The 22,255-nt window shown below is 45.5% G+C and overlaps 1 protein-coding gene across 2 annotated transcripts in view; it reads right to left on the bottom strand.

Moving 5' to 3' along the window:
• LOC115179293 (sodium channel protein type 2 subunit alpha) overlaps positions 1-22,255 on the bottom strand; it is a 37,182-nt gene that overhangs the window by 6,523 nt on the left and 8,404 nt on the right. Inside the window, exons 6-21 of one of the 2 annotated variants that reach the window (XM_029740683.1) lie at positions 21,565-21,656; positions 18,055-18,336; positions 14,009-14,072; positions 12,929-13,070; positions 11,895-12,101; positions 10,893-11,153; positions 10,343-10,684; positions 9,967-10,096; positions 9,225-9,463; positions 8,362-8,535; positions 7,737-8,093; positions 6,931-7,476; positions 2,165-2,300; positions 1,609-1,763; positions 984-1,157; positions 538-660 (exon numbers count right to left, since the gene is read on the bottom strand). In XM_029740683.1, the coding sequence (XP_029596543.1) occupies positions 538-660; positions 984-1,157; positions 1,609-1,763; positions 2,165-2,300; positions 6,931-7,476; positions 7,737-8,093; positions 8,362-8,535; positions 9,225-9,463; positions 9,967-10,096; positions 10,343-10,684; positions 10,893-11,153; positions 11,895-12,101; positions 12,929-13,070; positions 14,009-14,072; positions 18,055-18,336; positions 21,565-21,656 (3,424 nt within the window). Of the gene's footprint in view, positions 1-537; positions 661-983; positions 1,158-1,608; positions 1,764-2,164; positions 2,301-6,930; positions 7,477-7,736; positions 8,094-8,361; positions 8,536-9,224; positions 9,464-9,966; positions 10,097-10,342; positions 10,685-10,892; positions 11,154-11,894; positions 12,102-12,928; positions 13,071-14,008; positions 14,073-18,054; positions 18,337-21,564; positions 21,657-21,841; positions 21,934-22,255 lie in introns of both variants that reach the window. The other variant, XM_029740684.1, reaches the window with a different exon arrangement.

The raw sequence follows: 22,255 nt of genomic DNA on the forward strand, positions 1-22,255 counted from the left end.
TTCAAAGGAGTGGCGACGGAGCACATTTAACCACTCAAAACAGAAAAAAACCTCAGAAGAGTCAGGATGAAGTCACAACAGTGTTTACTGTAAATGAAAAGACACACAAAGAAAAGAATTACACATCAAAAGGCCCCACACAAGCAACATCGAGGCAGAGCAATGTCAGAGAACATCGATGTAGAATCTATCGACACAATGTGGAGAAAGTCATGCAGATACACACAACGAGAGACATATCTCGAAATCTAGCTCTACACACAGGCATACATCCATTTTAAAATACATCACTGGTTCCTATTTTCCTCCTTCTAGAAGCCTAAGCCATTTGAAAAGGACTGCGGCTAAGAATGCTACAAGATGTCAAATGTAACAAGGCATTACTCTCCTAAAATAAGTTACACTTAGTGATATTTTGTTATTTTCAAGAGACTCAATTGCTGTGGACTTTCTATCGTAACAAATATCCGAAAATCTGCTTGAGAGGCTCTTTCTGATTTCAGTTCAGCACGAAACATGTTCTCCAGTAACCCTTACCCTCATGCCCTCGAACCGTGACAAGGCCCTCAGGGGTCTTAAGGCCCGCAGTGTTCGTAGTGACTTGATGGCACTCAGCTCAGAGTAGCCTAACGCATTGGCTACCAAGCTCACTAGAGACACCTGAGAGAGAGAGAGAGGAGAGAGAGAGAGAGAGAGAGAGAGAGAGAGAGAGAGAGGAGAGAGAGAGAGAGAGAGAGAGAGAGAGAGAGAGAGAGAGAGAGAGAGAGAGAGAGAGAGAGAGAGAGACATTTGCACAAGGAGAATGTGTGGTACATGGGTGAAAAATGTAATGTGATTTCCATTGGTAAATGAATAATTACAAAATGAATCAAATCACTCTCAATTGCTATCCAAAGCTTAGATTTGAATTCATCTGCTGACAGAGCGTGTTCAAGGTCGTCGCGTGTGTACAGAGTTCGCATACAACTCCAGCAAATACATACATCAACAATGAGGAAGTCCAGCCAACACCAGGCGTTGGTGAAGTACTTCTTGAATCCGTAGGCCACCCACTTCAGCAGCATCTCCAGAATGAAGATATAGGTGAAGACTTTGTCTGCGTACTCCAGCACTATCTTAATGGTCTTCCGCTGCTCTATGTAAATGTCTTCAAACGCCTACACGGAGACACAAACAAGGAATCAGGCATCAGATAGTTGACAGTGTCTGAGGTCTAGGCTAAGGTCATTTTTGTTTTGAGTCACATACAGTAGGTTGGTGTTTTTTTTGGTCAAATGTAGGGCTCTGAGTTTTTTCTGAACACAAGACCTGACCAGGAAATACTCTGGGCCCTAGTTATGCATATGGATCAGAGTTTTCCCTGTCCAGACTCAACCCTACTGAGGAGTACACTCTGACCGATCAACGTTTCAGTTTTCACTTCAAAGCAGAAGTGTCAGGCTAAACAAGAAGCCATAAAGCTCATCTTCACTCTACATCAAAGTAAGCAGACTGTAATTATTTGACACTCACATTGTGATGTAAAGACAACTAGAGCACACGTTTACTTGACTTTTCTTAAAGGAGCGGTACAACATTACACAGGCCAGGTGAGCAGCAGCCACTCACCAGAGCACCACTGCTGAGCAGGATCATGAAAATGATTAAGGTCTCAAACCAGTTGTGTTCCACGATGATGAAACACGTCTTCCTCAAGGTCCACCACATCTTCCACTTGCCCTCCTCAACGTTCACCTGGCAACACTGGAACCTGAGCACACAGCCTGGGAGAGACAGAGAGAGACAGAGAGAGAGAGAGAAAGACAGAGAGAGAGAGACAGACAGAGAGAGAGAGAGAGACAAAGACAGAGACAGAGAGAGACAGAGAGAGAGACAGAGAGAGACAGAGAGAGACAGAGAGAGACAGAGGAGATAAAATAATGCCTTGTCCTTGACTGAAACAAAACTGTCCTCCCATTTTTCAAACAGTTTTCCCCCCTATCAGAGCTCGGAATTCCCTCTGGACTACTTCTAATGTTTGAAAGGACAAAGTATGTCAAAGATAAAACTTTTGTCTCTGTCAGTCTCTCTCAAACCTTCCTCTCGCCAGCCCCTCTCTCCCTTCCCTCCTTCTTCCCCCCACTCTTCCTCATCCTCTCCCCCAGCCCCTCCCTCCCTCCCTCACCATCAGTGAAGCAGTTCTCTGGGTCCTCTGACTCCTCGTCCTCCAGCTCCACTGACTCAGCTCCATCCCCCGGGGGCCCGATATCCACCGAGCTGCCCTCCGACGAGGTAAGGTGCTGGGGCTCTACAGGTAGCTTCTGTACGGGGGGGGGGGGGGGGTGAGAGAACCAGCACGTTTAACCAGCCAATGTCTACAGTAACACAGCCCCAGCCCTTCTCACCAGCTCCCTCCATACAGGAGACAACCTTCTGAGCTACTAGAGATCTTGAGATTCTTGTAATGGTTCATTCTCCATTGTCATGGACTGTAACAGTACAGTAGTCTCACCAGATACTTTGGTCTGGACTGGAGACATGACTTTGGCTTAAATATAAACTCAGAGTTGGACCCGTTTCATCATTATAATCTTCATTACATGCAGCATCGATCAAACGTACCTACAGGCTTTGGGATCAGTTTGATCAGGGGATATCCAATCACAGTGTAGTATACAGCACCCGGTAGCAACAATACATGCTACAGGGAGAGGTTGGTGTTACATTGCACTGTGGGTATGTTTGATATCGGCTCAGACAGTCGAAGGGGGCATGCAGTATTCCAGTGCATTTCCAATCCTGAAATCGGAAAACAAGCAAGAGAACGTGGGCTGACGTATTTTCATGTCCACTGAAAAATGGCCCAGGATTTGATTGGTTGATAGCCCAATCGATCAAAAGACGATAACGAATCAATTCCACCCGCTTCCCTCCCTCCCCCGAAATACTGAACATTCTCCTCATTGACATGAAAACAAATTTTTTCCCCATCCTTAAAAAAAAAGCAGTGTTCACAAGCTTCGGTCTCTGTTTCGGGAAGATAAATGGGTATTATCACGTTAGCTAACCAGCAAAACCCAGTACTGTGCACTGTTGACAAGACAGCATGTGGTCTGGAGCTATCGGATAATAATAATATAATGAATACTAATAGAACATTAGATGCAGTGGGACCATGTTACCCAGAAAACATACAGGGGAGACACAGCTAAATGGGGTACTCTATTGTGATTATCCACTGGAGACTAAGAGGAAATGTCCCTCCAAGAGGAAATAATGTTGGAGGGATCTCTGGGGCTGACTAGTACTACTGTCCTTATTCTTTGCTATTGGCAGGATAAGCATTGGATTATAATGCACACTTTGACATTGGGGCCCTGCAATCCATGCAAGTCATCCATAATACAGTACTAGAGATATTTTTATATATATAAATATATAATCTATATGCTGATTTGTCTCCCGAGTGGCGCAGCGGTCTAAGGCACTGCATCTCAGCGCTAGAGGCGTCACTACAGACCCTGGTTAGATATCCAGGCAGTATCACAACTGGCTGTGATTGGGAGTCCTATAGGGCGGTGCACAATTGGCCCAGCGTCGTTCAGGTTCGGGTTTGGCCGGGGTAGGCCGTAATTGTAAATAAGAATTTGTTCTTAACTGACTTACCTAGTTAAATAAAGGTTAAATACATAAAAACAATATGCAATACAGTGTTCTGTGTACTATATGGTGAGAAGGTCTAGCTTAGCTCCGTAGGTGGAATCCCTGTCCTGTTTTCATTGGTAAAACATGCTGCAATCTTTAGGGAGTTTGGGGCATCTGGCTGGCAGACAGAGGGGTAACATGCCATCAGTACTAGACAGTGCAGCAGGTCTGATTTCCGTGGGACCCAGCTAATACGTAGTGGGAATGAAGCATGCTACCCTGCCCGCTCCACGCCCCTCCCTCCCCGAGATCCACAATGTTCCAGAAAGAGGGGTGGCGCTCTCTCTCTCTCTCGTTCTTTCTTTCTCTCTCTCTCTCTATACCCCTCTCTCCCTCCTATTATATCCCCCTCTCGCACATGTTCTCTATTCCTTCCTTCCTCTCTCTCTCTATACCTCTCTCACATACATTCTCTCTCTCCCTCTGTCTCATACATTTTCTCATCAGTCTTGCTTCCGTCCTTTCCGTCTCCCTCCCTCTCTCTACTCTTTCACACATCTTCTCCTTCTCTCTCTTTCCCAGTCTTTGTTCAGGGTGAAGGCTATATATAAATTGAGGGTGCCCTCCTACCATGCCTTTGGAAGGCAATATGTAATTTGTGTCTTGATTTCACTTGTTTGCTATAATTGCTGCATCAGTATGGTATGGCTGACGGTATGCCACCACTAATCTACCAGGGGTTCAAAGACACTAATATTCAGACTCTAACACATTCACTAGATCTGCACAGGGAGAAACTGTAACCCTCGTTATCTTAACCTACAGTATTTTGGGCAAAATGTATTTATTTAATCTTTGACTCTTCCTCTCCTCCTTTTCTCTCTTCATCAATTCTCCGTTTTTTTTTCTTCAATCTTGGGGTGTACAATGCGAATCACCTCCAAAATCAATACAAACCAGGCAAGATAATCAAAAACAAGTCACATGACTCCACCTATCAATGGGAAAAGTGGGTGCAGCTCATTCATAATGGTGTGGAAACTACAAAAAAGCCTGATGCTCAAATTAGAAATAAAAAATGAGATAAAATACAAAGCAGGTGGGGGGGGGGGGGTTTAGTCAGGCAGAGAACGGAAAAAAATAGGCAATCCGTTGAAAAGAATGCAAGACAAGTATTTGTTGGTTCTGTTAAATGGCATAGGCAGTCTTCATGGTTAGTGCTATGTAGAATAAAATGGTCTTACAAGTCTCCTCTCTCTCACTGACAACCTTGTGAGCGTCTGTAACACAGCTGCAATAACAAACGGTGGGTTAAGCAAGGTAAAGTGACACAACCATGAGCCAGCACATAATGTACAGTACAACCTCTATGTCTGTTTTCATCAGCTGTCAGGCACAGAGGGACACAGGTTATATCCACAGAGGAACACTTCCATGCAGAGACACGTTAGAGGACAAGGCTCTAGCATGACATAGAATAGGATTAAACAGTTTGTGAGGGCCACAGTTGACCCTGTACTGTTCGTAGCACAAAATCAATCACACACACGGTTTATGGTCCCGTTCCCAATAAATAGACTCATTTGAAGATGTTATTTATAAGGGAGAAGGGGGATCAGGGATCAGGGATCAGCAGTGGCTTCTAATGCATATTTGGAGCATGGGGAGTCATGGCCAGAAACAGACCTGGCTAGCTTTCTCTAATGACTGAAGGGGTTGGCTGGGGGCAGGTTGGCGACACTACCGTAGGTCGGCTCAGCTCCACTCCCTGTCCTTGGCTCAGTTCTGGAGATGTGGGGACAGGGCTACGGAGCCCAGGAGGCCACCTTGCCCTCCCAGCCTAACGTGACATTATGTCTTCGAAACAGACACACATCTAATTTACAACATCTGCTCCAGAATGTCGTTTGTGTGTGTGGGCGTGTGTGTGTGTGCGTGTGCGTGTGCGTGTGTGTGCGTGTAGGCCAGTGAGTGGGATATTTTAAGTCCTTTATCTATCTTCTGGCCTTAATTTACTGTCCATTAAAAATGTCATAAAGATGTTGTTGATTTTAAAATCTCACTGGTGTCATTTCTAATGACTGGGATTAAATGTGTGAGAAATTAGCCTCCACACACATCCATGAGCCTCCACACACATCCATGAGCCTCCACACACATCCATGAACTTCCACACACACCCATGAGCCTCCACACACATCCATGAAACTCCACACACATCCATGAGCCTCCACACACATCCATGAGCCTCCACACAGATCCATGAGTATACTCAGTCAACCAGATAACACACACACACACACACACATCAGCCCATCAGCCCATCTAATGAAAACATCCAGAAACGACCTGCTACTTGCGCCATAGGCCATTCTGACTCATTATCTGTAGTGACTGTACTGTCCTCTCATGCTATGGCATTGTTTTGATGCCCAGGGCTTTATAACAGTACACTGCAACTCCCTGGATAGTGGACTAGGCTAGAAAGACATGATGCAATGACTCAATGAGTCAGCAAAATATCTAGTTGGTAACTGCCTCTGGAAAGTCTGGAGTTCTCAGATTCTATCCATTGATATGTAGTGGTAAAAAAAAGAATAGGTGAACAAAGTAACGCTGTCTATATTTTCAATGCATTTTTTCGCTTTAGGTGGGTAAACGCCTGGCAAGATGAAAAGGTGCGTTTCCCTTCCACTTCACCACTGATTCTGTATACAGATCTACGTCAAACACAGCAGACCTTGGTCAAATACATATGACAAAAACGTTGAAATACCATAGAGTTGCGCTGTATTTAGCTTGCCTGACAAAATGTAACCAATGGCACAGTCCCAAAAGTGTAAACCAATGGAAAAGTCCAAAAGGTGTAATCCAATAAGCCTTGTTCAACCGTCCTGATCTCCCGAGTTCACATTCTGTTTCACTACACGTGACACGAAATGGGAGCACAAACGGTTAGTTATGGTTCACAAGGCTAGTAAACCAATCAAACAGTCCCAATAGTGTTAAATAATGGAATCGTCCCAAAAGTGTAAACCAATGGAATAGTCCCAAAAGTGCCCACGCTGCTTAAGGTCAAGCTAAATCACGGCACCTCCAGTATTTGGCATAGTGTATTTGACCCAGATGTGACACACAGACACCACTCAAAACTAACACAGACACCACTCAAAACTAACACAGACACCACTCAAAACTAACACAGACACCACTCAAAGATACCACAATTAAAAGATGTGATGTGACTGTGCTCGTTGCTACTGAACAGAGCAGCACAGGGGTCTCTAGTCAAACCTTCTCTCTTACCTCTTTGCTGCCCATCGACATTTCCTCGGAGGCCGAGTCGCTGCTGAAGTCCTCCGTGATAGCGGTCTCAAAGTCTGACTCGCACACCGCGATGGGCACACTCACCGTCAGGCTGGGGTTGTGGATGAACGACATGTAGTTGCACTCGTCCTTTGGGTAATTCTCCGTACTGTCTCCTAACCCCACCCCCAACCCCCCTCCGGGCCGCCCGTTCCCCTCCTTCAGATAGACCCCACTCGGATCTTTAGTGATCTCGACCAACGTGTGATTTGAGATGCAGTTGCCCCCCTTGCCGTTGATGGAGCTGTGGAGCTCGTCCAGGGGCTTGCCCTCCTCCAGTGACCCCTCCTTGACCCCGTTGGTGGCGCCGCCCCCGAGGAACAGGCTCTGAATGACCTGGCGGATGGTCACCTTGACCCAGGCCACGCCCCTCTGGATGCGGCCCACAGCGATCTGCAGGTTGTTCATCTCGCTGTCGTCGTCCGTGGCCGCCAGGTTGTCGGCGCTGAAGGAGCTGAGCAGCAGGGCCAGGAACAGATTCAGGACCTGCAGAGACAGAGGGAGGAAAGGACCAGGAGGGAGGAGAGTTGGAGTCCATTCTGATCTGGGTTCAGTTGTTAATTTGAAGATTCAGGTCAAATTGAAAATTGCATTTCACGTGAATACTATGGCAATGCTTAAAACATATCTGCTGTCCCAGTGTCAAAAAAACAAACTGACCACGAAAGATTCATCACAAGTACTGTGAAATCATCCATAGGTATGGGGATTCTGGGATATACAATGACTACAGTACAGCCACCTACCACCAGGTTCCCTATAACCATGACCATCATAAAGACGATGAGACACATGCTCTGGCCAGCCACCTCCATGCAGTCCCACATGGTCTCGATCCACTCCCCGCACAGCACCCGGAACACGATGAGGAACGAGTGGAAGAAGTCATGCATGTGCCAGCGCGGCAGCTGGCAGTTGTCTGCGATCTTACACACACACTCCTTGTAGCTCTTGCCGAACAGCTGCATGCCCACCACCGCGAAGATGAACACGATGATGGCTAGGACCAGTGTCAAATTACCCAGAGCTCCCACCGAGTTACCGATGATCTTGATCAGCATGTTCAGGGTGGGCCAAGACTTGGCCAGTTTGAACACCCTCAACTGTTGACAAGAAGAATCACATCAGGAGTTTATTTTGTTGTTCCTGGTTGTGACTACGGTACTAATATCTAGCGAACAACAATCAACAAAGCATGAAGATGAATATTACCACTGTATCGAGGAGCGCGTAAAAGAAAGGGCAACTGTTATTCCGCTAAGGAAGGGTAGTATAGTTATGTCTCCTGTAGAAATGTGTCAACTAGAATGTACACAATCTGCTCTGACAGGGTGGACTCGGGAGGAGCTGGCGTCAGAAGTGGGATCTTACCAATCGAAAAGACCGGAGCACAGACAGGCCCTCTACATTGGCCAGGCCGAGCTCCATCAGACTCAGACTGACGATGATGCCATCAAATATGTTCCATCCCTGTTGAAAGTAGTAGTAGGGGTCCAGAGCGATTAGCTTGAAACACATCTCAGCCGTGAAGATGCCCGTGAACACCTACACAGAGACAGAGACAGTAGTTAGATTTGAGCACGGTTCCACATACTTCCATAGAATGAGTGTTAGTGGTTGTGTGGGTAGTGAGTGGGTTAAGCTTGGCTAGCCATACTTATTTGGACCTATGGATAGTGGATAGATACACATCTTTGTATACAATTTCAATAGTATGTGGCCAACTTGGTGGCTGAATCTTCTAAAATAGACTTAGACAATGAAACTGTGAAAAATAACAGATTGGGGATTTGGAAGGTGCCACGTGTGACTTTGAGGAGAAGCTATACCAGGTGCAAGAGATTTTCCTTACAAATTCCTTTGAAATGAAAAAAGCGCTGAGGACATTTCGGAACTCTTATCCACCAGACCTGTACACCCATGAATGGATCTCTATCATTTGTAACTGTTTCTGATGTATGTATTGTGAAGTATTGTTCAATAGATGTACTATGTAAGGCATTTATTCATCTGTGTTTCTATTTCACGATTCATTTTACATATGCTATCAGATTGCTGAGTAAAGGGTTTGGGAGTAAAAAATATCTAAATATATATGATGTATTGTATGAAGAAAAAAATATACAATTAGAAATGGCTGTTAGGGGAGAAAACCACCCCAGTAACAGTATCTTTAACAGCTTGATATTTCGATAAAGCCTTGCAAGTTGACCTCAATAATATTGAACACTTACCAAGTTCCCGACAGAGAGGACGTGATTGAACTCCTTGGTCATGGGATAATGTTCCATGGCCATGAAGAGGGTGTTGAGGACGATACAGACGGTGATGGCCAGGTCCACGAAGGGGTCCATCACCACCGTGTTGACGATCCCCTTGAAACTCAACCACATAGGACAGCAGTCCCAGATCAGATAGGTGTTGGCAAACTTATACCAGCATGGTGGACACTTCTGCCTGGACTCTTCAAGCTCTGGAAAGGGTTTAAACAGACACATTTTAGTGACACTTTCTAATGTCATTTTCCCTCCTTTTTTTTTTTTTTTTTTTTTTACTATTTAGTCATTTAGCAGACGCTCTTCTCCAGAGCGACTTACAAGAGCAATTAAGGTTAAGTGCCTTGCTCAAGGGCACAGACAGATTTTTCACCGTCGACTCAGGGATTTGAACCAGCGACCTTTCGGTTACTGGTTCAGCGGTTTTAAACGCTAGGCTACCTGCTGCCTGTTGGCATGTATACATGTCCCCATTTTGGCTATAAGGCATTATGACTTGTTATAAGCATGTATAACAACTATCAAATATCATATAGTTAACTTTCAGGAAAGTTCTAGCATGCTTTTATAATGTTAAGGAAGACACTTGATCGAAGGCATACACATTATAATGGTTGTTGTAGGCTATGGGTCTTCAAGACGTTTGGTTCATCGGTCTAGTATAATAACATATTATTTGAGAACTTGGTGTGACACCAACCCTCCATGGTGTTGGTGAGAATACTGGCCACACTCATAGCTCTGGCTCTGGCTGGCTCATCTAGGTAGGCCATGGACGCCTGGCGAGACCTCCTCTTCTTCAGCCTCATCTCAGAGTCAGTGGTTGTCCCCTGGAGAACAAGAAACATCTGGAAGAGTTATTCAGTGTACGGACGAGGTGGCCTGTAAGGGACCATAACCATGACTATACCATCCATGTTGGGTTCACTTGAAATAGTATTTATTTTCTGTCAAATACTTTAGATGAGCAAAGGAACAAATGGAATAATCCCAAATGTGCAAACCCGTGTCATCTGGCTCAACAAAAAGAAGATGAATACTATTTGGAGCCTGGACTGATAAAAACTATAGCTCACCACAGGCAGGAGCAGTCCTACAGGCGAGGTGGGCACCGAGGTCCCTCCCACTAGCGAGACGACGCCGTTACAGTCCACGGTGCAGTGCATCTTGCCGTTGGCGGGCAGCAGGACACGCTGAGGGGCCAGGCTAGTCTGACTGACCGTGCTGGAGCGGCGCTCAATACGGCAAGGCACGAACAGGGAGCCGCGGCGGCTGTCGGTGTCCTCGAACGTGCTTTGCTCGTCGTCGGCGAAGTCGTTATCGGAGACCACATCGCGGGCGCGGCCTCGGAAGCTAAACAGGCTAGCTCGGCTGTTCCTCCTCGGGGAGAAGAGTGAGCCGCGGATACTGAGGAGAGACTGGTGGAAGGGGAGAGGAGAGAAAGGTATCAGTACTGAAAAAGAGGAGGAGGATGGAGGTGATAGAGACGATGAAACAGAAGAAGGGAGACCCACATGATTGGAGTGGTTCAGTGGACACTCTGCCCAGTGCAGTGATGAGGAAGATGATGGCAATGAGGACAATGGTGACTAAGACAATGGCCCTTTCCCCTCACTGTGTACTCGCCTGGTTGGGTGAGGAGCATCTCTTCTCGTAGGACAGCCGGTTGGCATCCATAGAAAACCGGAAGCTTAGCCTCTTGATACTGTCCTCCGACTCGGACTTGTGGAACTTCTCGTGCTCGCCCCTCTCTTTTCTCTTCTGACGGTTCATTCTCTCCTTGGCGCTCTTGGAGCTGAGTTTGGAGGTCCCTGAGGAGGCTTCTGAGGAGGGCCCCCCTCTCCCGCTGTACTCTCCGTGGCTCTCTGTGGCTGCTGCCGCGGCAACCTGCCAGCCAACCACACACAAGCACAGTTGTCACGGCAACCAGCACCCGTCTTTGGTGGACAGAGCACAGAGCAGAACAGCAGGCAGCACAAATACCCAAATCAACTTCAAAGAACTTCTAAAAATGGAGGCCTGTGTTTTGTCCCACAAACTGACTGTTTTCTTAACGAAACTGGCAAAGACTAAAAGGTTATCTGTTCCCGGAAGCAAGTGAACAACCCGATTGCTCTTTGAAATTATAACAACCCTGCATAACCTGGGATACAAAATCATACATTTTTCAAAAGCAACCTTGTCCTCGGTATATAAAATCTTTGTGATATCCATGTTTTTGTTATTATTGCATTACTGGACTCTTGGTCAAGCTGTTATTGTAAATAGGAAATGATGTAGCAGATGGAACCTCCCTCCCTTCATGGAACCTAATACTGTAATACCAATACTGCAGAGTAATTATTCCTTCTCTATCTACCTCTTGTTTCCATAGTAATGGAGCACCCTTGTGTGTAAAGGCTTGACACCAAGCAAGCACCAGGACATACTTAAGTAAGAGAGGATTATGGACTTGAGAGAGGAAGGGCAAGGTAGGGAAAGACAGAGAAAGACAGGAAGGACTTTGGCTGTATGCACCCAATACTGTGTCGTCACTCTGGATAAGATGGTCTGCACAATGACTCAAATGCAAATTATAAAAAAGTCAAACTCTGCAATGCAAATTCACAACCAGAAATCAGCCAATACCAATGCCTCCTCCTGCTGTCTCTTGAGCTGCTCCAGCATGGCCTGGAACTCCTCCTCCTTCTGGGCTGCCTCCTCTATGGTGGCCTGGTTCTGCTCATCGTAGGCCATGGCCACCACAGCCAGGATCAGGTTGACCAGGTAGAAGGAACCCAGGAAGATCACCAACACAAAGAAGATCATGTAGGGCTTCCCCGCCGCTCGCAGGGTCTAAGAGGGAGGGAGAGAGAGGGGGGAGGGGGACAATGGAGGGAGGGGGAGGGAGAGAGAGAGAGAAGAAAAGAGAGAGCGATATAGAGAGGGAGGGAGGGAGGGAGAGAGTGATAAGGAGGTAGGTAGGGAGGGGAAAGAGGGAGGGATAGAGGGAGTGGGGAAAGAGGGATAGAGGGAGGGGAGGGAGAGAAGGATAGAGGTAGGGGAGGGAGAGAGGGATAGAGGGAGGGGGAAAGAGGGATAGGGGAGGGGAGGGAGAGAAGGATAGAGGGAGGGGAGGGAGAGAGGGAGGGGAGGGAGAGAGAGATAGAGGGAGGGGGAAAGAGGGATAGAGGGAGGGGAGGGAGAGAAGGATAGAGGGAGGGGAGGGAGAGAGGGATAGAGGGAGGGGGAAAGAGGGATAGAGGGAGGGGAGGGAGAGAAGGAGGGGAGGGAGAGAAGAATAGAGGGAGGGGAGGGAGAGAGGGATAGAGGGAGGGGAAAGAGGGATAGAGGGAGGGGAGGGAGAGAAGGATAGAGGGAGGGGAGGGAGAGAGGGATAGAGGGAGGGGAGGGGGAAAGAGGGATAGAGGGAGGGGAGGGGGAAAGAGGGATAGAGGGAGGGGAGGGAGAGAGGGATAGAGGGATAGAGGGAGGGGAGGGAGAGAGGGATAGAGGGAGGGAGATAGAGAATTGTTTTCATTATATGCATTTTATTTTCTTTACCAGTATTCCTGAGTTGTTTCACTGTTATTTTCAATGATAAAGCACTAAAAGGGGATCAAGTATATCAGATCAGCAAACAGTAAGCGGACATTTTGTTTCTAACCAATCGCTTTGGCCACCTGTTGGTAGAGGTTTTCCCAGAAGTCCTGGGTCATGAGTCTGAACAGGGACAGGAAGGCCCAGCCAAACGAGTCGAAGCTTGTGTAGTCGTAGTCTGGGTTCCTGCCCGCCTTGATGCACGTGAATCCCTCTGGGCACAACCTGTGGTGAAGACCCTCGTACACAACACACAGGTCAGCAAACATGTGGTGGTCACTAAACCACAACCACAAGCCACTTGTACAGTACAGAGCGATACAGTGGATACTTACGGAGTCCACTGAGCAAGCATTGGTTTTCATTAGATTGACTTAACTGCACTTACACTGAATATGATTTCATTTTATATGATCAGCCTGACTACATTAACACTTTCCACAGTAAGAAGCACCTGTTTTTATTCAACTGACTTGACCGCATCAAATGAATCCAACTAAATTCTGCTGAAATAGTATTGTCCTCTCTACTCTCTTGTATTAGCGCCAAGTGCTCTATTCTAGTTAGCACGTCTTCAATGCCTAAGTGTTAAGGAAACGTGTGAGTACGCTTCCATGCAGACTAATAACTTGATATTAAACTGATTAAGGCAGAAGGCAGAGTATGACATTACTCTGCTTATCTTAACCGGCGTACGGTCAAAGTCAATTAAAACACCTGCTTTTCTGAGCAGTCTTTCTGTTTATTAGGACAGGTAAACAGCTTAATCGGTGTTCCAGCTGTGTATTTGATACGTGTATGTACCAGCATTGGCAGCACATACATACTGAAAGTACGCATCTTACAAATATTTTTCACAAACAAACTTCATACGTCCGAACTCAGAATCAAATAGTCTCTGCAAAAAATAACACGTTCGCTGTTGTAAAAACGTTTATTTTGATTGCTGATTTTCCAATGTGTCCATTGAAACATGATTATTCGGTAAATCGTTCTTCTTTCAGAGCACGTAAAGGTTTTAATCAAACTATTATATTAATCTGACAGTGCACGATAAACATATTTATTGTGTGCCTGTAATCGTGCCCAGTAATTCCGTATGCGTGTTGAGGCTGTGTTGGTGAATGTAAGTGGCTGTATAAATAAAGGATGTCGAGTCTCACCCGGCTCCACTGCCATTCCCACAGAGGAGGGCGTCCCTGCGGTTGAGGAGGTAATAGTAATTACCTAGAAGGAAGAACAGAGAGAGGAACAACCAGTCAATATGTTGAGGAGCGCGGGAGGAAAGGAGGGAGGCGGGCAGGGAGGAAAGAGAGGAGGGAGGTTTGAAACTGGATTGAAAGGTTTGAAATTGAGCAAATAATGTTAATGGGTTTTCAAAACTTGTACAGTATTCTGATTTATGAATTAAGCAAACAATCTGCTGTGGCTCTGCTGTTGAGTGCTTTGAGTGAAATAAACAAAAGCACTTTATTAAAATAATTGTTATTATCATTATATATTATATTTGGCAGAAGGGGGGTTGCAACTCAATATTAGGAAGGTGTCCTTAATATATACTGAACAAAAATATAAACGCAACATGTCCTATGGTCCTATGTTTCATGAGCTGAAATAAAATATCCCAGAAATGTTCCATATACACAAAAACCTTACATTTTGTGCACATATTTATTACATCCCTATTAGTGAGTATTTCTCCTTTGCCACGATAATCCATCCTCCTGACAGGTGTGACATATCAAGAAGCTGATTAAACAGCATGATCATTACACAGATGCACCTTGTGCTGGGGACAATGTGCACTTTTGTCACACAACGCCACAGATGTCTCAAGTTTTGAGGGAATGTGCAATTGGCATGCTGACTGCAGGAATGTCTACCAGAGCTGTTGCCAGAGAATTTAATGTTCATTTCTCTACCATAAGCCGCCTTCAACGTCATTTTAGAGAATTTGGCAGTACGTCCAACCGGCCTCACAACCGCAGACCACGTGTAAACTTCATCACCTGCCGGATCGTCTGAGACCAGCCTCTCAGACAGCTGATGAAACTGAGGAGTATTTCTGTCCATAATTCCCCTTTTGTGGGGAAGAACTCATTCTGATTGCTTGGGCCTGGCTCCCAAGTGGGTGGGTCTACGCCCTCCAGTGGCTGCGCCCCTGCCCAATCATGTGAAATCCATAGATTAGTGCCTAATTTATTTATTTCATTTCACTGATTCCCTTATATGAACTGTAATTCAGTAAAATCATTGAAATTGTCACATGTTGCGTTTATATTTTTGTTTAGTATATACAGTATATATATATATATATATATATATATATATATATATATATATATATATACACACACACACACTGAGTGTACAAAACATGTACAAAACGTTAAGAACAACTTCCTAATATTGAGTTGCATCCCCCTTTTGCCCTCAGATCAGCCTCAGTTTCTCGGGGCATGGACTCGACAAGTTCAACGGCACTTACATATTTTGTCTTTCCCATTAACCTTCTGAATAGCACACATACACAAACTATGTCTCAATTGTCTCAAGGCTTACACTTGTCTCCTCCCCTTCATCTTCACTGATTGAAGTGACATTAATAAGGGATCATAGCTTTCACCTGGATTCACCTGGTCAGTCTATGACATGGCAAGAGCAGGCATCCTTAATGTTTTAGACACTCAGTGTGTGTGTGTGTATATAGAGTTGAAGTCGAAAGTTTACATACACTTAGGTTGGAGTCATTAAAACTTGTTTTTCAACCAATTTTTCCAACAATTGTTTAAAGACAGATTATTTCACTTATAATTCACTCTATCACAATTCCAGTGGGTCAGAAGTTTACATACACTAAGTTGACTGTGCCTTTAAACAGCTTGGAAAATTCCAGAAAATTATGTCATGGCTTTTTTCTGATAGGCTAATTGACATCATTAGCCTATCATCCTTGGGAGCAATTTCCAAATGCCTGAAGGTACCACGTTCATCTGTACAAACAATAGTATGCAAGTATAAACACCATGGGACCACGCAGCCGTCATACCGCTCAGGAAGGAGATGTGTTCTGTCTCCTAGAGATGAACGTACTTTGGTGCGAAACGTGCAAATCAATCCCAGAACAACAGCAAAGGACCTTGTGAAGATGCTGGAGGAAACAGGTACAAAAGCATCTATATCCACAGTAAAACGAGTCCTATATCGACATAACCTGAAAGGCCACTCAGCAAGGAAGTAGCCACTGCTCCAAAACCGCCATAAAAAAGCCAGACTACTGTTTGCAATTGCACATGGGGACAAAGATCGTACTTTTTGGAGAAATGTCCTCTGGTTTGATGAAACAAAAATAGAACTGTTTGGCCATAATGACCATCGTTATATTTGGAGGAAAAAGGGGGAGGCTTGCAAGCCGAAGAACACCATCCCAACCGTGAAGCACGGGGGTGGCAGCATCATGTTGTGAGGGTGCTTTGCTGCAGGAGGGACTGGTGCACTTCACAAAATAGATGGCCTCATGAGGCAGGAAAATTACGTGAATATATTGAAGCAACATCTCAAGACATCAGTCAGGAAGTCACAGCTTGGTCGCAAATGAGTCTTCCAAATGGACAATGACCCCAAGCATACTTCCAAAGTTGTGGCAAAATGGCTTAAGGACAACAAAGTCAAGGTATTGGAGTGGTCATCACAAAACTCTGACCTCAATCCAATAGACAATTTGTGGGCAGAACTGAAAAAGCGTGTGTGAGCAAGGAGGCCTACAAACCTGACTCAGTTACACCAGCTCTGTCAGGAGGAATGGGCCAAAATTCACCCAAATTATTGTAGGAAGCTTGTGGAAGGCTACCCGAAACATTTGACCCAAGTTAAACCAATTAAAGGCAATGCTTTCAAATACTAATTGAGTGTATGCAAACTTCTGACCCACTGGTAATGTGATGAAAGAAATAAAAGCTGAAATAAATAATTCTCTCTACTATTATTCTGACATTTCACATTCTTAAAATAAAGTGGTGATCCTAACTGACCTAAGACAGGGAATTTTTACTAGGATTAAATGTCAGGAATTGTGAAAAACTGAGTTTAAATGTATTTGGCTAAGGTGTATGTAAACTTCCGACTTCAACTGTATATTTATATATCGTGCAGAGGTAATAACTCCAACAATATCTCATCATGACCATAACTGGAACATTATGGACCAAGGAGGACCACAATAAACCACTTCATAGCCACTACTGTGGGTGAATGATAGGTTGTTGTCATTAAATAAATTATTCACAAAAACAAAGGACGCAAGGAGTAAACATTAAATTATACAAGGATATCAATTATTAAACTAATGTATCCCCTGAGACTGGAGGTCAATGAGACATATACTGTCTGTTTGGCAGTGTACCAACAGCTCAGGGGAAGAGGACAGAGAGATGTCCAATAGAGTTTGACCCTGTGACCTTCTGGCCTTGATTATTAAAAACTGCTGGCTGCAGAGAGATGGAGGCTTTACTGGAACTCTCACCCACCTAACTGCTACACCTCCCTCCCAGACCTCTGTGACTCACATCCTCCATTACTCTCTCCATCTTTCCATCTCTCACTCAAATTGATTTATTTGCATGACATTGCATCAGTTCCATTGTCATTTTCCCCTGTTTTCTCTACCTTCTCTCTCCCGCTCTCGCTCTCTCTATCTTTGTAAATCCCTTTCCTCTTTATCCTTAGACCATTTTCACTCTACCCTTTCTCTCTTCTTCATTTATCTCCTCCTCCGTTTCCGCCTTCTCCCCTCTCTCCCCATGACATCAGTGTCATATGTTGCTGGTCTGGTCTGTGTGCCCACCTGCCTGCCCGCCTGCCGCGCCCAACCAGCGGCCAGTGACAGCCTCCTCTCTCTCTCTTTCTCTCATAATGTGCCTGTTTTCTCACACACAGACAGTGTGTAGGAGGGGATGGGGGGGTGGGGTGGGGGGTGGGGGGGGGTTCTTGTTGTGGGCGATTATCCGCCACATTTTCCACAATTCCCCACCAATCGCTGTCACTCTTTATCACGCTGCTTCACAGAAAGTGAGCAGGGCATGGGCTGTCTGGTTTCATTTCACGGAATATGAAGTCTGTCTGAGTAGTGTGACTCAGATACTATTTGAGGTATAGAACTTGACCCTCATTACCCCGGTGCCCCTGCAGACAAAACAAGCACTTTGCTTACTCTCATCGTTGATGTACTCAGTCCAGTTTACGGAGCTTGTGACGTTGAAATCAGTGCCATTGAAATCGGTTCCATTTAAGTTTGGAGTTCCCAGAGTTCTGTTCAGGCGGTCGTCGGGGGTCGTGTCATTAACGAGGTTGCGGATACACTTCTGCCTCAGGTTGCCCATGAAGAGCTGCAGGCCAATCAGGGCGAAGACGCTGAGACAGAAAACGGTGAGGATCATGACGTCGGAGAGCTTCTTGACCGACTGGATCAGAGCGCCCACGATGGTCTTGAGTCCTGCAAGGGAGGGACGACGCACAGTCCTGGTTAACAGCTCCAACTGGTTAATAGAACAGATACATAATACAGTATAGAAATATAGTATAGAAATGCTAAGGTATATAGAAATGCTTCAGCCCCCAATGATAGCTAGCAAGCAGCATAGGAGATCCATATGTCAAGTTTCTGTATGGCATTCATACAGGAGCCAATTGAGGTATAGACTGATCATTTTTTCTCATGGATCTCTCCAGAGATGGTGTTGTTGGTGTTAAGATTACCCAGTTCATAACACACTTAGATTAACCCCTAGCAAACTGTCTACACAGACAGTCTGTTTGTTGATAATCAAATTCTCTTTCTGAATAGACTCAGATCACTACAAATATCGTATCATATTCATATCATTACTTAGTGATCTGTACAGCAATGTAATAATTACGTAATGGACAAATTGTGATCATTCAGTTTGATAGGGACCAAGTGTGTTGGGGTTTTAGTGATGCTAAGCAGATGCTAAGCTACAGGACTGTTTTTCTAGCACAGACTGAAATATGTTCTGGGATTCTTCCGATGGCATTGAGGAGTATACCACATCAGTCACTGGCTTCATCAATAAGTGCATTGATGACGTCGTCCCCTCAGTGACCGTACGTACATACCCCAACCAGAAGCCATGTATTACAGGCAACCTCTGCACTGAGCTAAAATGTAGAACTGCCGCTTACAAGAAGCGGGACTCTAACCCGGAATCTTATAAGAAATCCCGCTATGCCCTCCGATGAACCATCAAACAGGCAAAGCGTCAATACAGGACTAAGATATAATCATAATACCTGTACACTGGCTCCAACGCTCGTCGGATGTGGCAGGACTTGCAAACTATTACAGACTACAAAGGTAAGCCCAGCCGAGAGCTGCCCAGTGACACGAGCCTGTCAGACAAGCTAAATTACTTATATGCTCGCTTCGAGGAAAGTAACACTGAAACATGCATGAGAGCATCAGCTGTTCCAGACGACTGTGTGATCACGCTCTCCGCAGCCGATGTAAGACCTTTAATCAGGTCAACAATCACAAGGCTGCAGGGCCAGACGGATTACCAGGACGTGTACTCCGAGCATGCGCTGACCAACTGGCAAGTGTCTTCACTGACATTTTCAACCTCTCCCTGTCTGAATCTGTAATACCAACATGTTTCAAGCAGACCACCACAGTCCCTGTGCCCAAGAACACTAAGGTAACTTGCCTAAATGACTACTGACCCGTAGCACTTACGTCTGTAGCCATGAAGTGCTTTGAAAGGCTGGTCATGGCTCATATCAACATCATTATCCCAGAAACCCTAGACCCACTCCAATTTGCATACCTGGCCCAACAAATCCACAGATGATGCACTCCACAACGCCCTTTCACACCTGGACAAAAGGAACACCTATGTGAGAATGCTATTCATTGACTACAGCTCAGCGTTCAACACCATAGTGCCCTCAAAGCTCATCACTAAGCTAAGGACCCTGGGACTAAACACCTCCCTCTGCAACTGGATCCTGGACTTCCTGACGGGCCACCCCCAGGTGGTAAGGGTAGGTAACAACACATTCACCACGCTGATCTCCAACACGGGGGCCCCTCAGGGGTGCGTGCTCAGTCCCCTCCTGTACTCCCTGTTCACTCATGACTGCATGGCCAGGCATGACTCCAATACCATCATTAAGTTTTCAGATGACACAACAGTGGTAGGCCTGATTACTGACAATGACGAGACAGCCTACAGGGAAAAGGTCAGAGACCTGGCCGTGTGGTGCCAGGACAACAACCTCTCCCTCAACATGATCAAGACAAAGGAGATGATTGTGGACTACAGGAAAAGGAGGACCGAGCACGAACACATCACCAACAAACTAACATGGTCCAACCACACCAAGACAGTTGTGAAGAGGGCATGAAAAAACGTATTCCCCCTCAATAGACTGAAAAGATTTGGCATGGGTCCTCAGATCCTCAAAAGGTTCTACAGGTGCACCATCGAGAGCATCCTGACGTGTTGCATCACTGCCTGGTACGGCAACTGCTCAGCCTCCGACCGCAAGGCACTACAGAGGGCTAAGCTTCCTGCCATCCAGGACCTCTATACCAGTTGGTGTCAGAGGAAGGCCCTAAAAATTGTCAAAGACTCCAGCCACCCTAGTCATAGACTGTTCTCTCTGCTACAGCATGGCAAGCGGTACCAGAGCGCCAAGTCTAGGTCCAAGAGGCTTCTAAACAGCTTCTACCCCCAAGCCATAAGACTCCTGAACATCTAATCAAATGGCTACCCAGAATATTTGCATTGCCCCCCCTCTTTTACACTGCTGCTACTCTCTGTTATTACCTATGCATAGTCACTTTAATAACTCTGCCTACATGTACATATTACCTCAATTACCTTGACTAACCGGTGCCCCCACACATTGCCTCTGTACCGGTACCCCCTGTATATAGCCTCACTATTGTTATTTTACTGCTGCTCTTTAATTATTTGGTATTTTTCTTAAAACTGCATTGTTGGTTAGGGGCTTGTAAGTAAGCATTTCAATGTAAGGTCTACCTGTTGTATTCGGCACATGTGACAAATAACATTTGATTTGATTGGATTTGATTTGATTTGAAAGCGGGCTGATGTAGGTTGAAGTTAGAGACCCCCACTAATCATGCGGTCAATGATGTGATTGGTTGGTCCATGAAACCGAGAGATGACAATGTTGTGAGAGTGTGTGTGTCATGGCATTGCCTAGCATCACTCTAGTACAACCCTATTCAACAACCACCACACACAGTGAACAAGACATACATGCAACCTAGAACAAGGACAGAGAGGGGGAACCCTAGACACAAATGCTCACCACACAAATTGTCTTTTGCAATGTCTCATGCATAAAAAAGCAAACAAATAATAAATATTCCACCTAATTTCCCCAAAGGGCAAGATAACAAAGAAAGAGAATTACAGGAAGAAAGTGAAAGTAATGTAATGTATCTAAAAGCGTGGAATCTTTTCCATCTCGATGGAGTGGGCCCGGATTCCTGCTTTTACTGGCCTGTGGAAAGGCAGCGTGACAGAGGCAACAACGCTAGGCTAAGCTAACGTGAGATGAGCAGTTACTGTTTCTCAGATGGAGCGAATTAGCCATTAGCCGTTAGCTTATAGCCTTGTTGCTAGCATTTAAGCATTTAACCTTTAACCTCTGACCTGGGCTCTCTCACCTGGGATGACTGATATAGTTTTGAGGGCTCGGAGAACCCTGAAGGTTCTGAGGGCCGAGACATTACCCAGGTCCACAAACTCTGTCACATATCTGTAAGGGAAGGCAGCAGGGGGGAGGTTTGGGGGAGGGAGGAGGAGCGAGGGAATGGGGAAGTCACACAAAAACGGACAGGACAGACACCATGGCAACACAAGGGGGTTGGGGGGGGGGTCGACAAACGTCACAAACAAAAGACATCTTGGCTGACGGGTGAGAGAGCAGACACAGGTTCTTACCTGGGATTACCGAGATAGTTTTCAAAGCTCGCAATACTCTGAAAGTGCGCAGGGCTGAAACATTGCCTAGGTTTACAAACTCTGTTACATACCTGCAGGATTAAATGCACAGTTAAAAATCTGCATTGTACCCTGACATACTTGCAAATGCACACACACACACACACACACACACGTACAGACGCAGGTACACACATACGCGCATATGAATACACGTCAAGTACACACTTTCACAGTAGAATTCATTCGATCAAATGTACTACACCATAAACACAGGAGTACATTAGATATCATACATACAGTATATACGTTTTCGAGAAAGATCATTTGAAAAAGACTATTTTATTGAGTAAATGTAGTTAATGGCTTCTTTTCATTTTGAAGAGAGATTAAAATGTAATGAACTGATGGCCC

The sequence above is a fragment of the Salmo trutta genome, chromosome 39, assembly GCF_901001165.1.
Source record: "Salmo trutta chromosome 39, fSalTru1.1, whole genome shotgun sequence".
NCBI classification, from domain to species: domain Eukaryota; kingdom Metazoa; phylum Chordata; class Actinopteri; order Salmoniformes; family Salmonidae; genus Salmo; species Salmo trutta.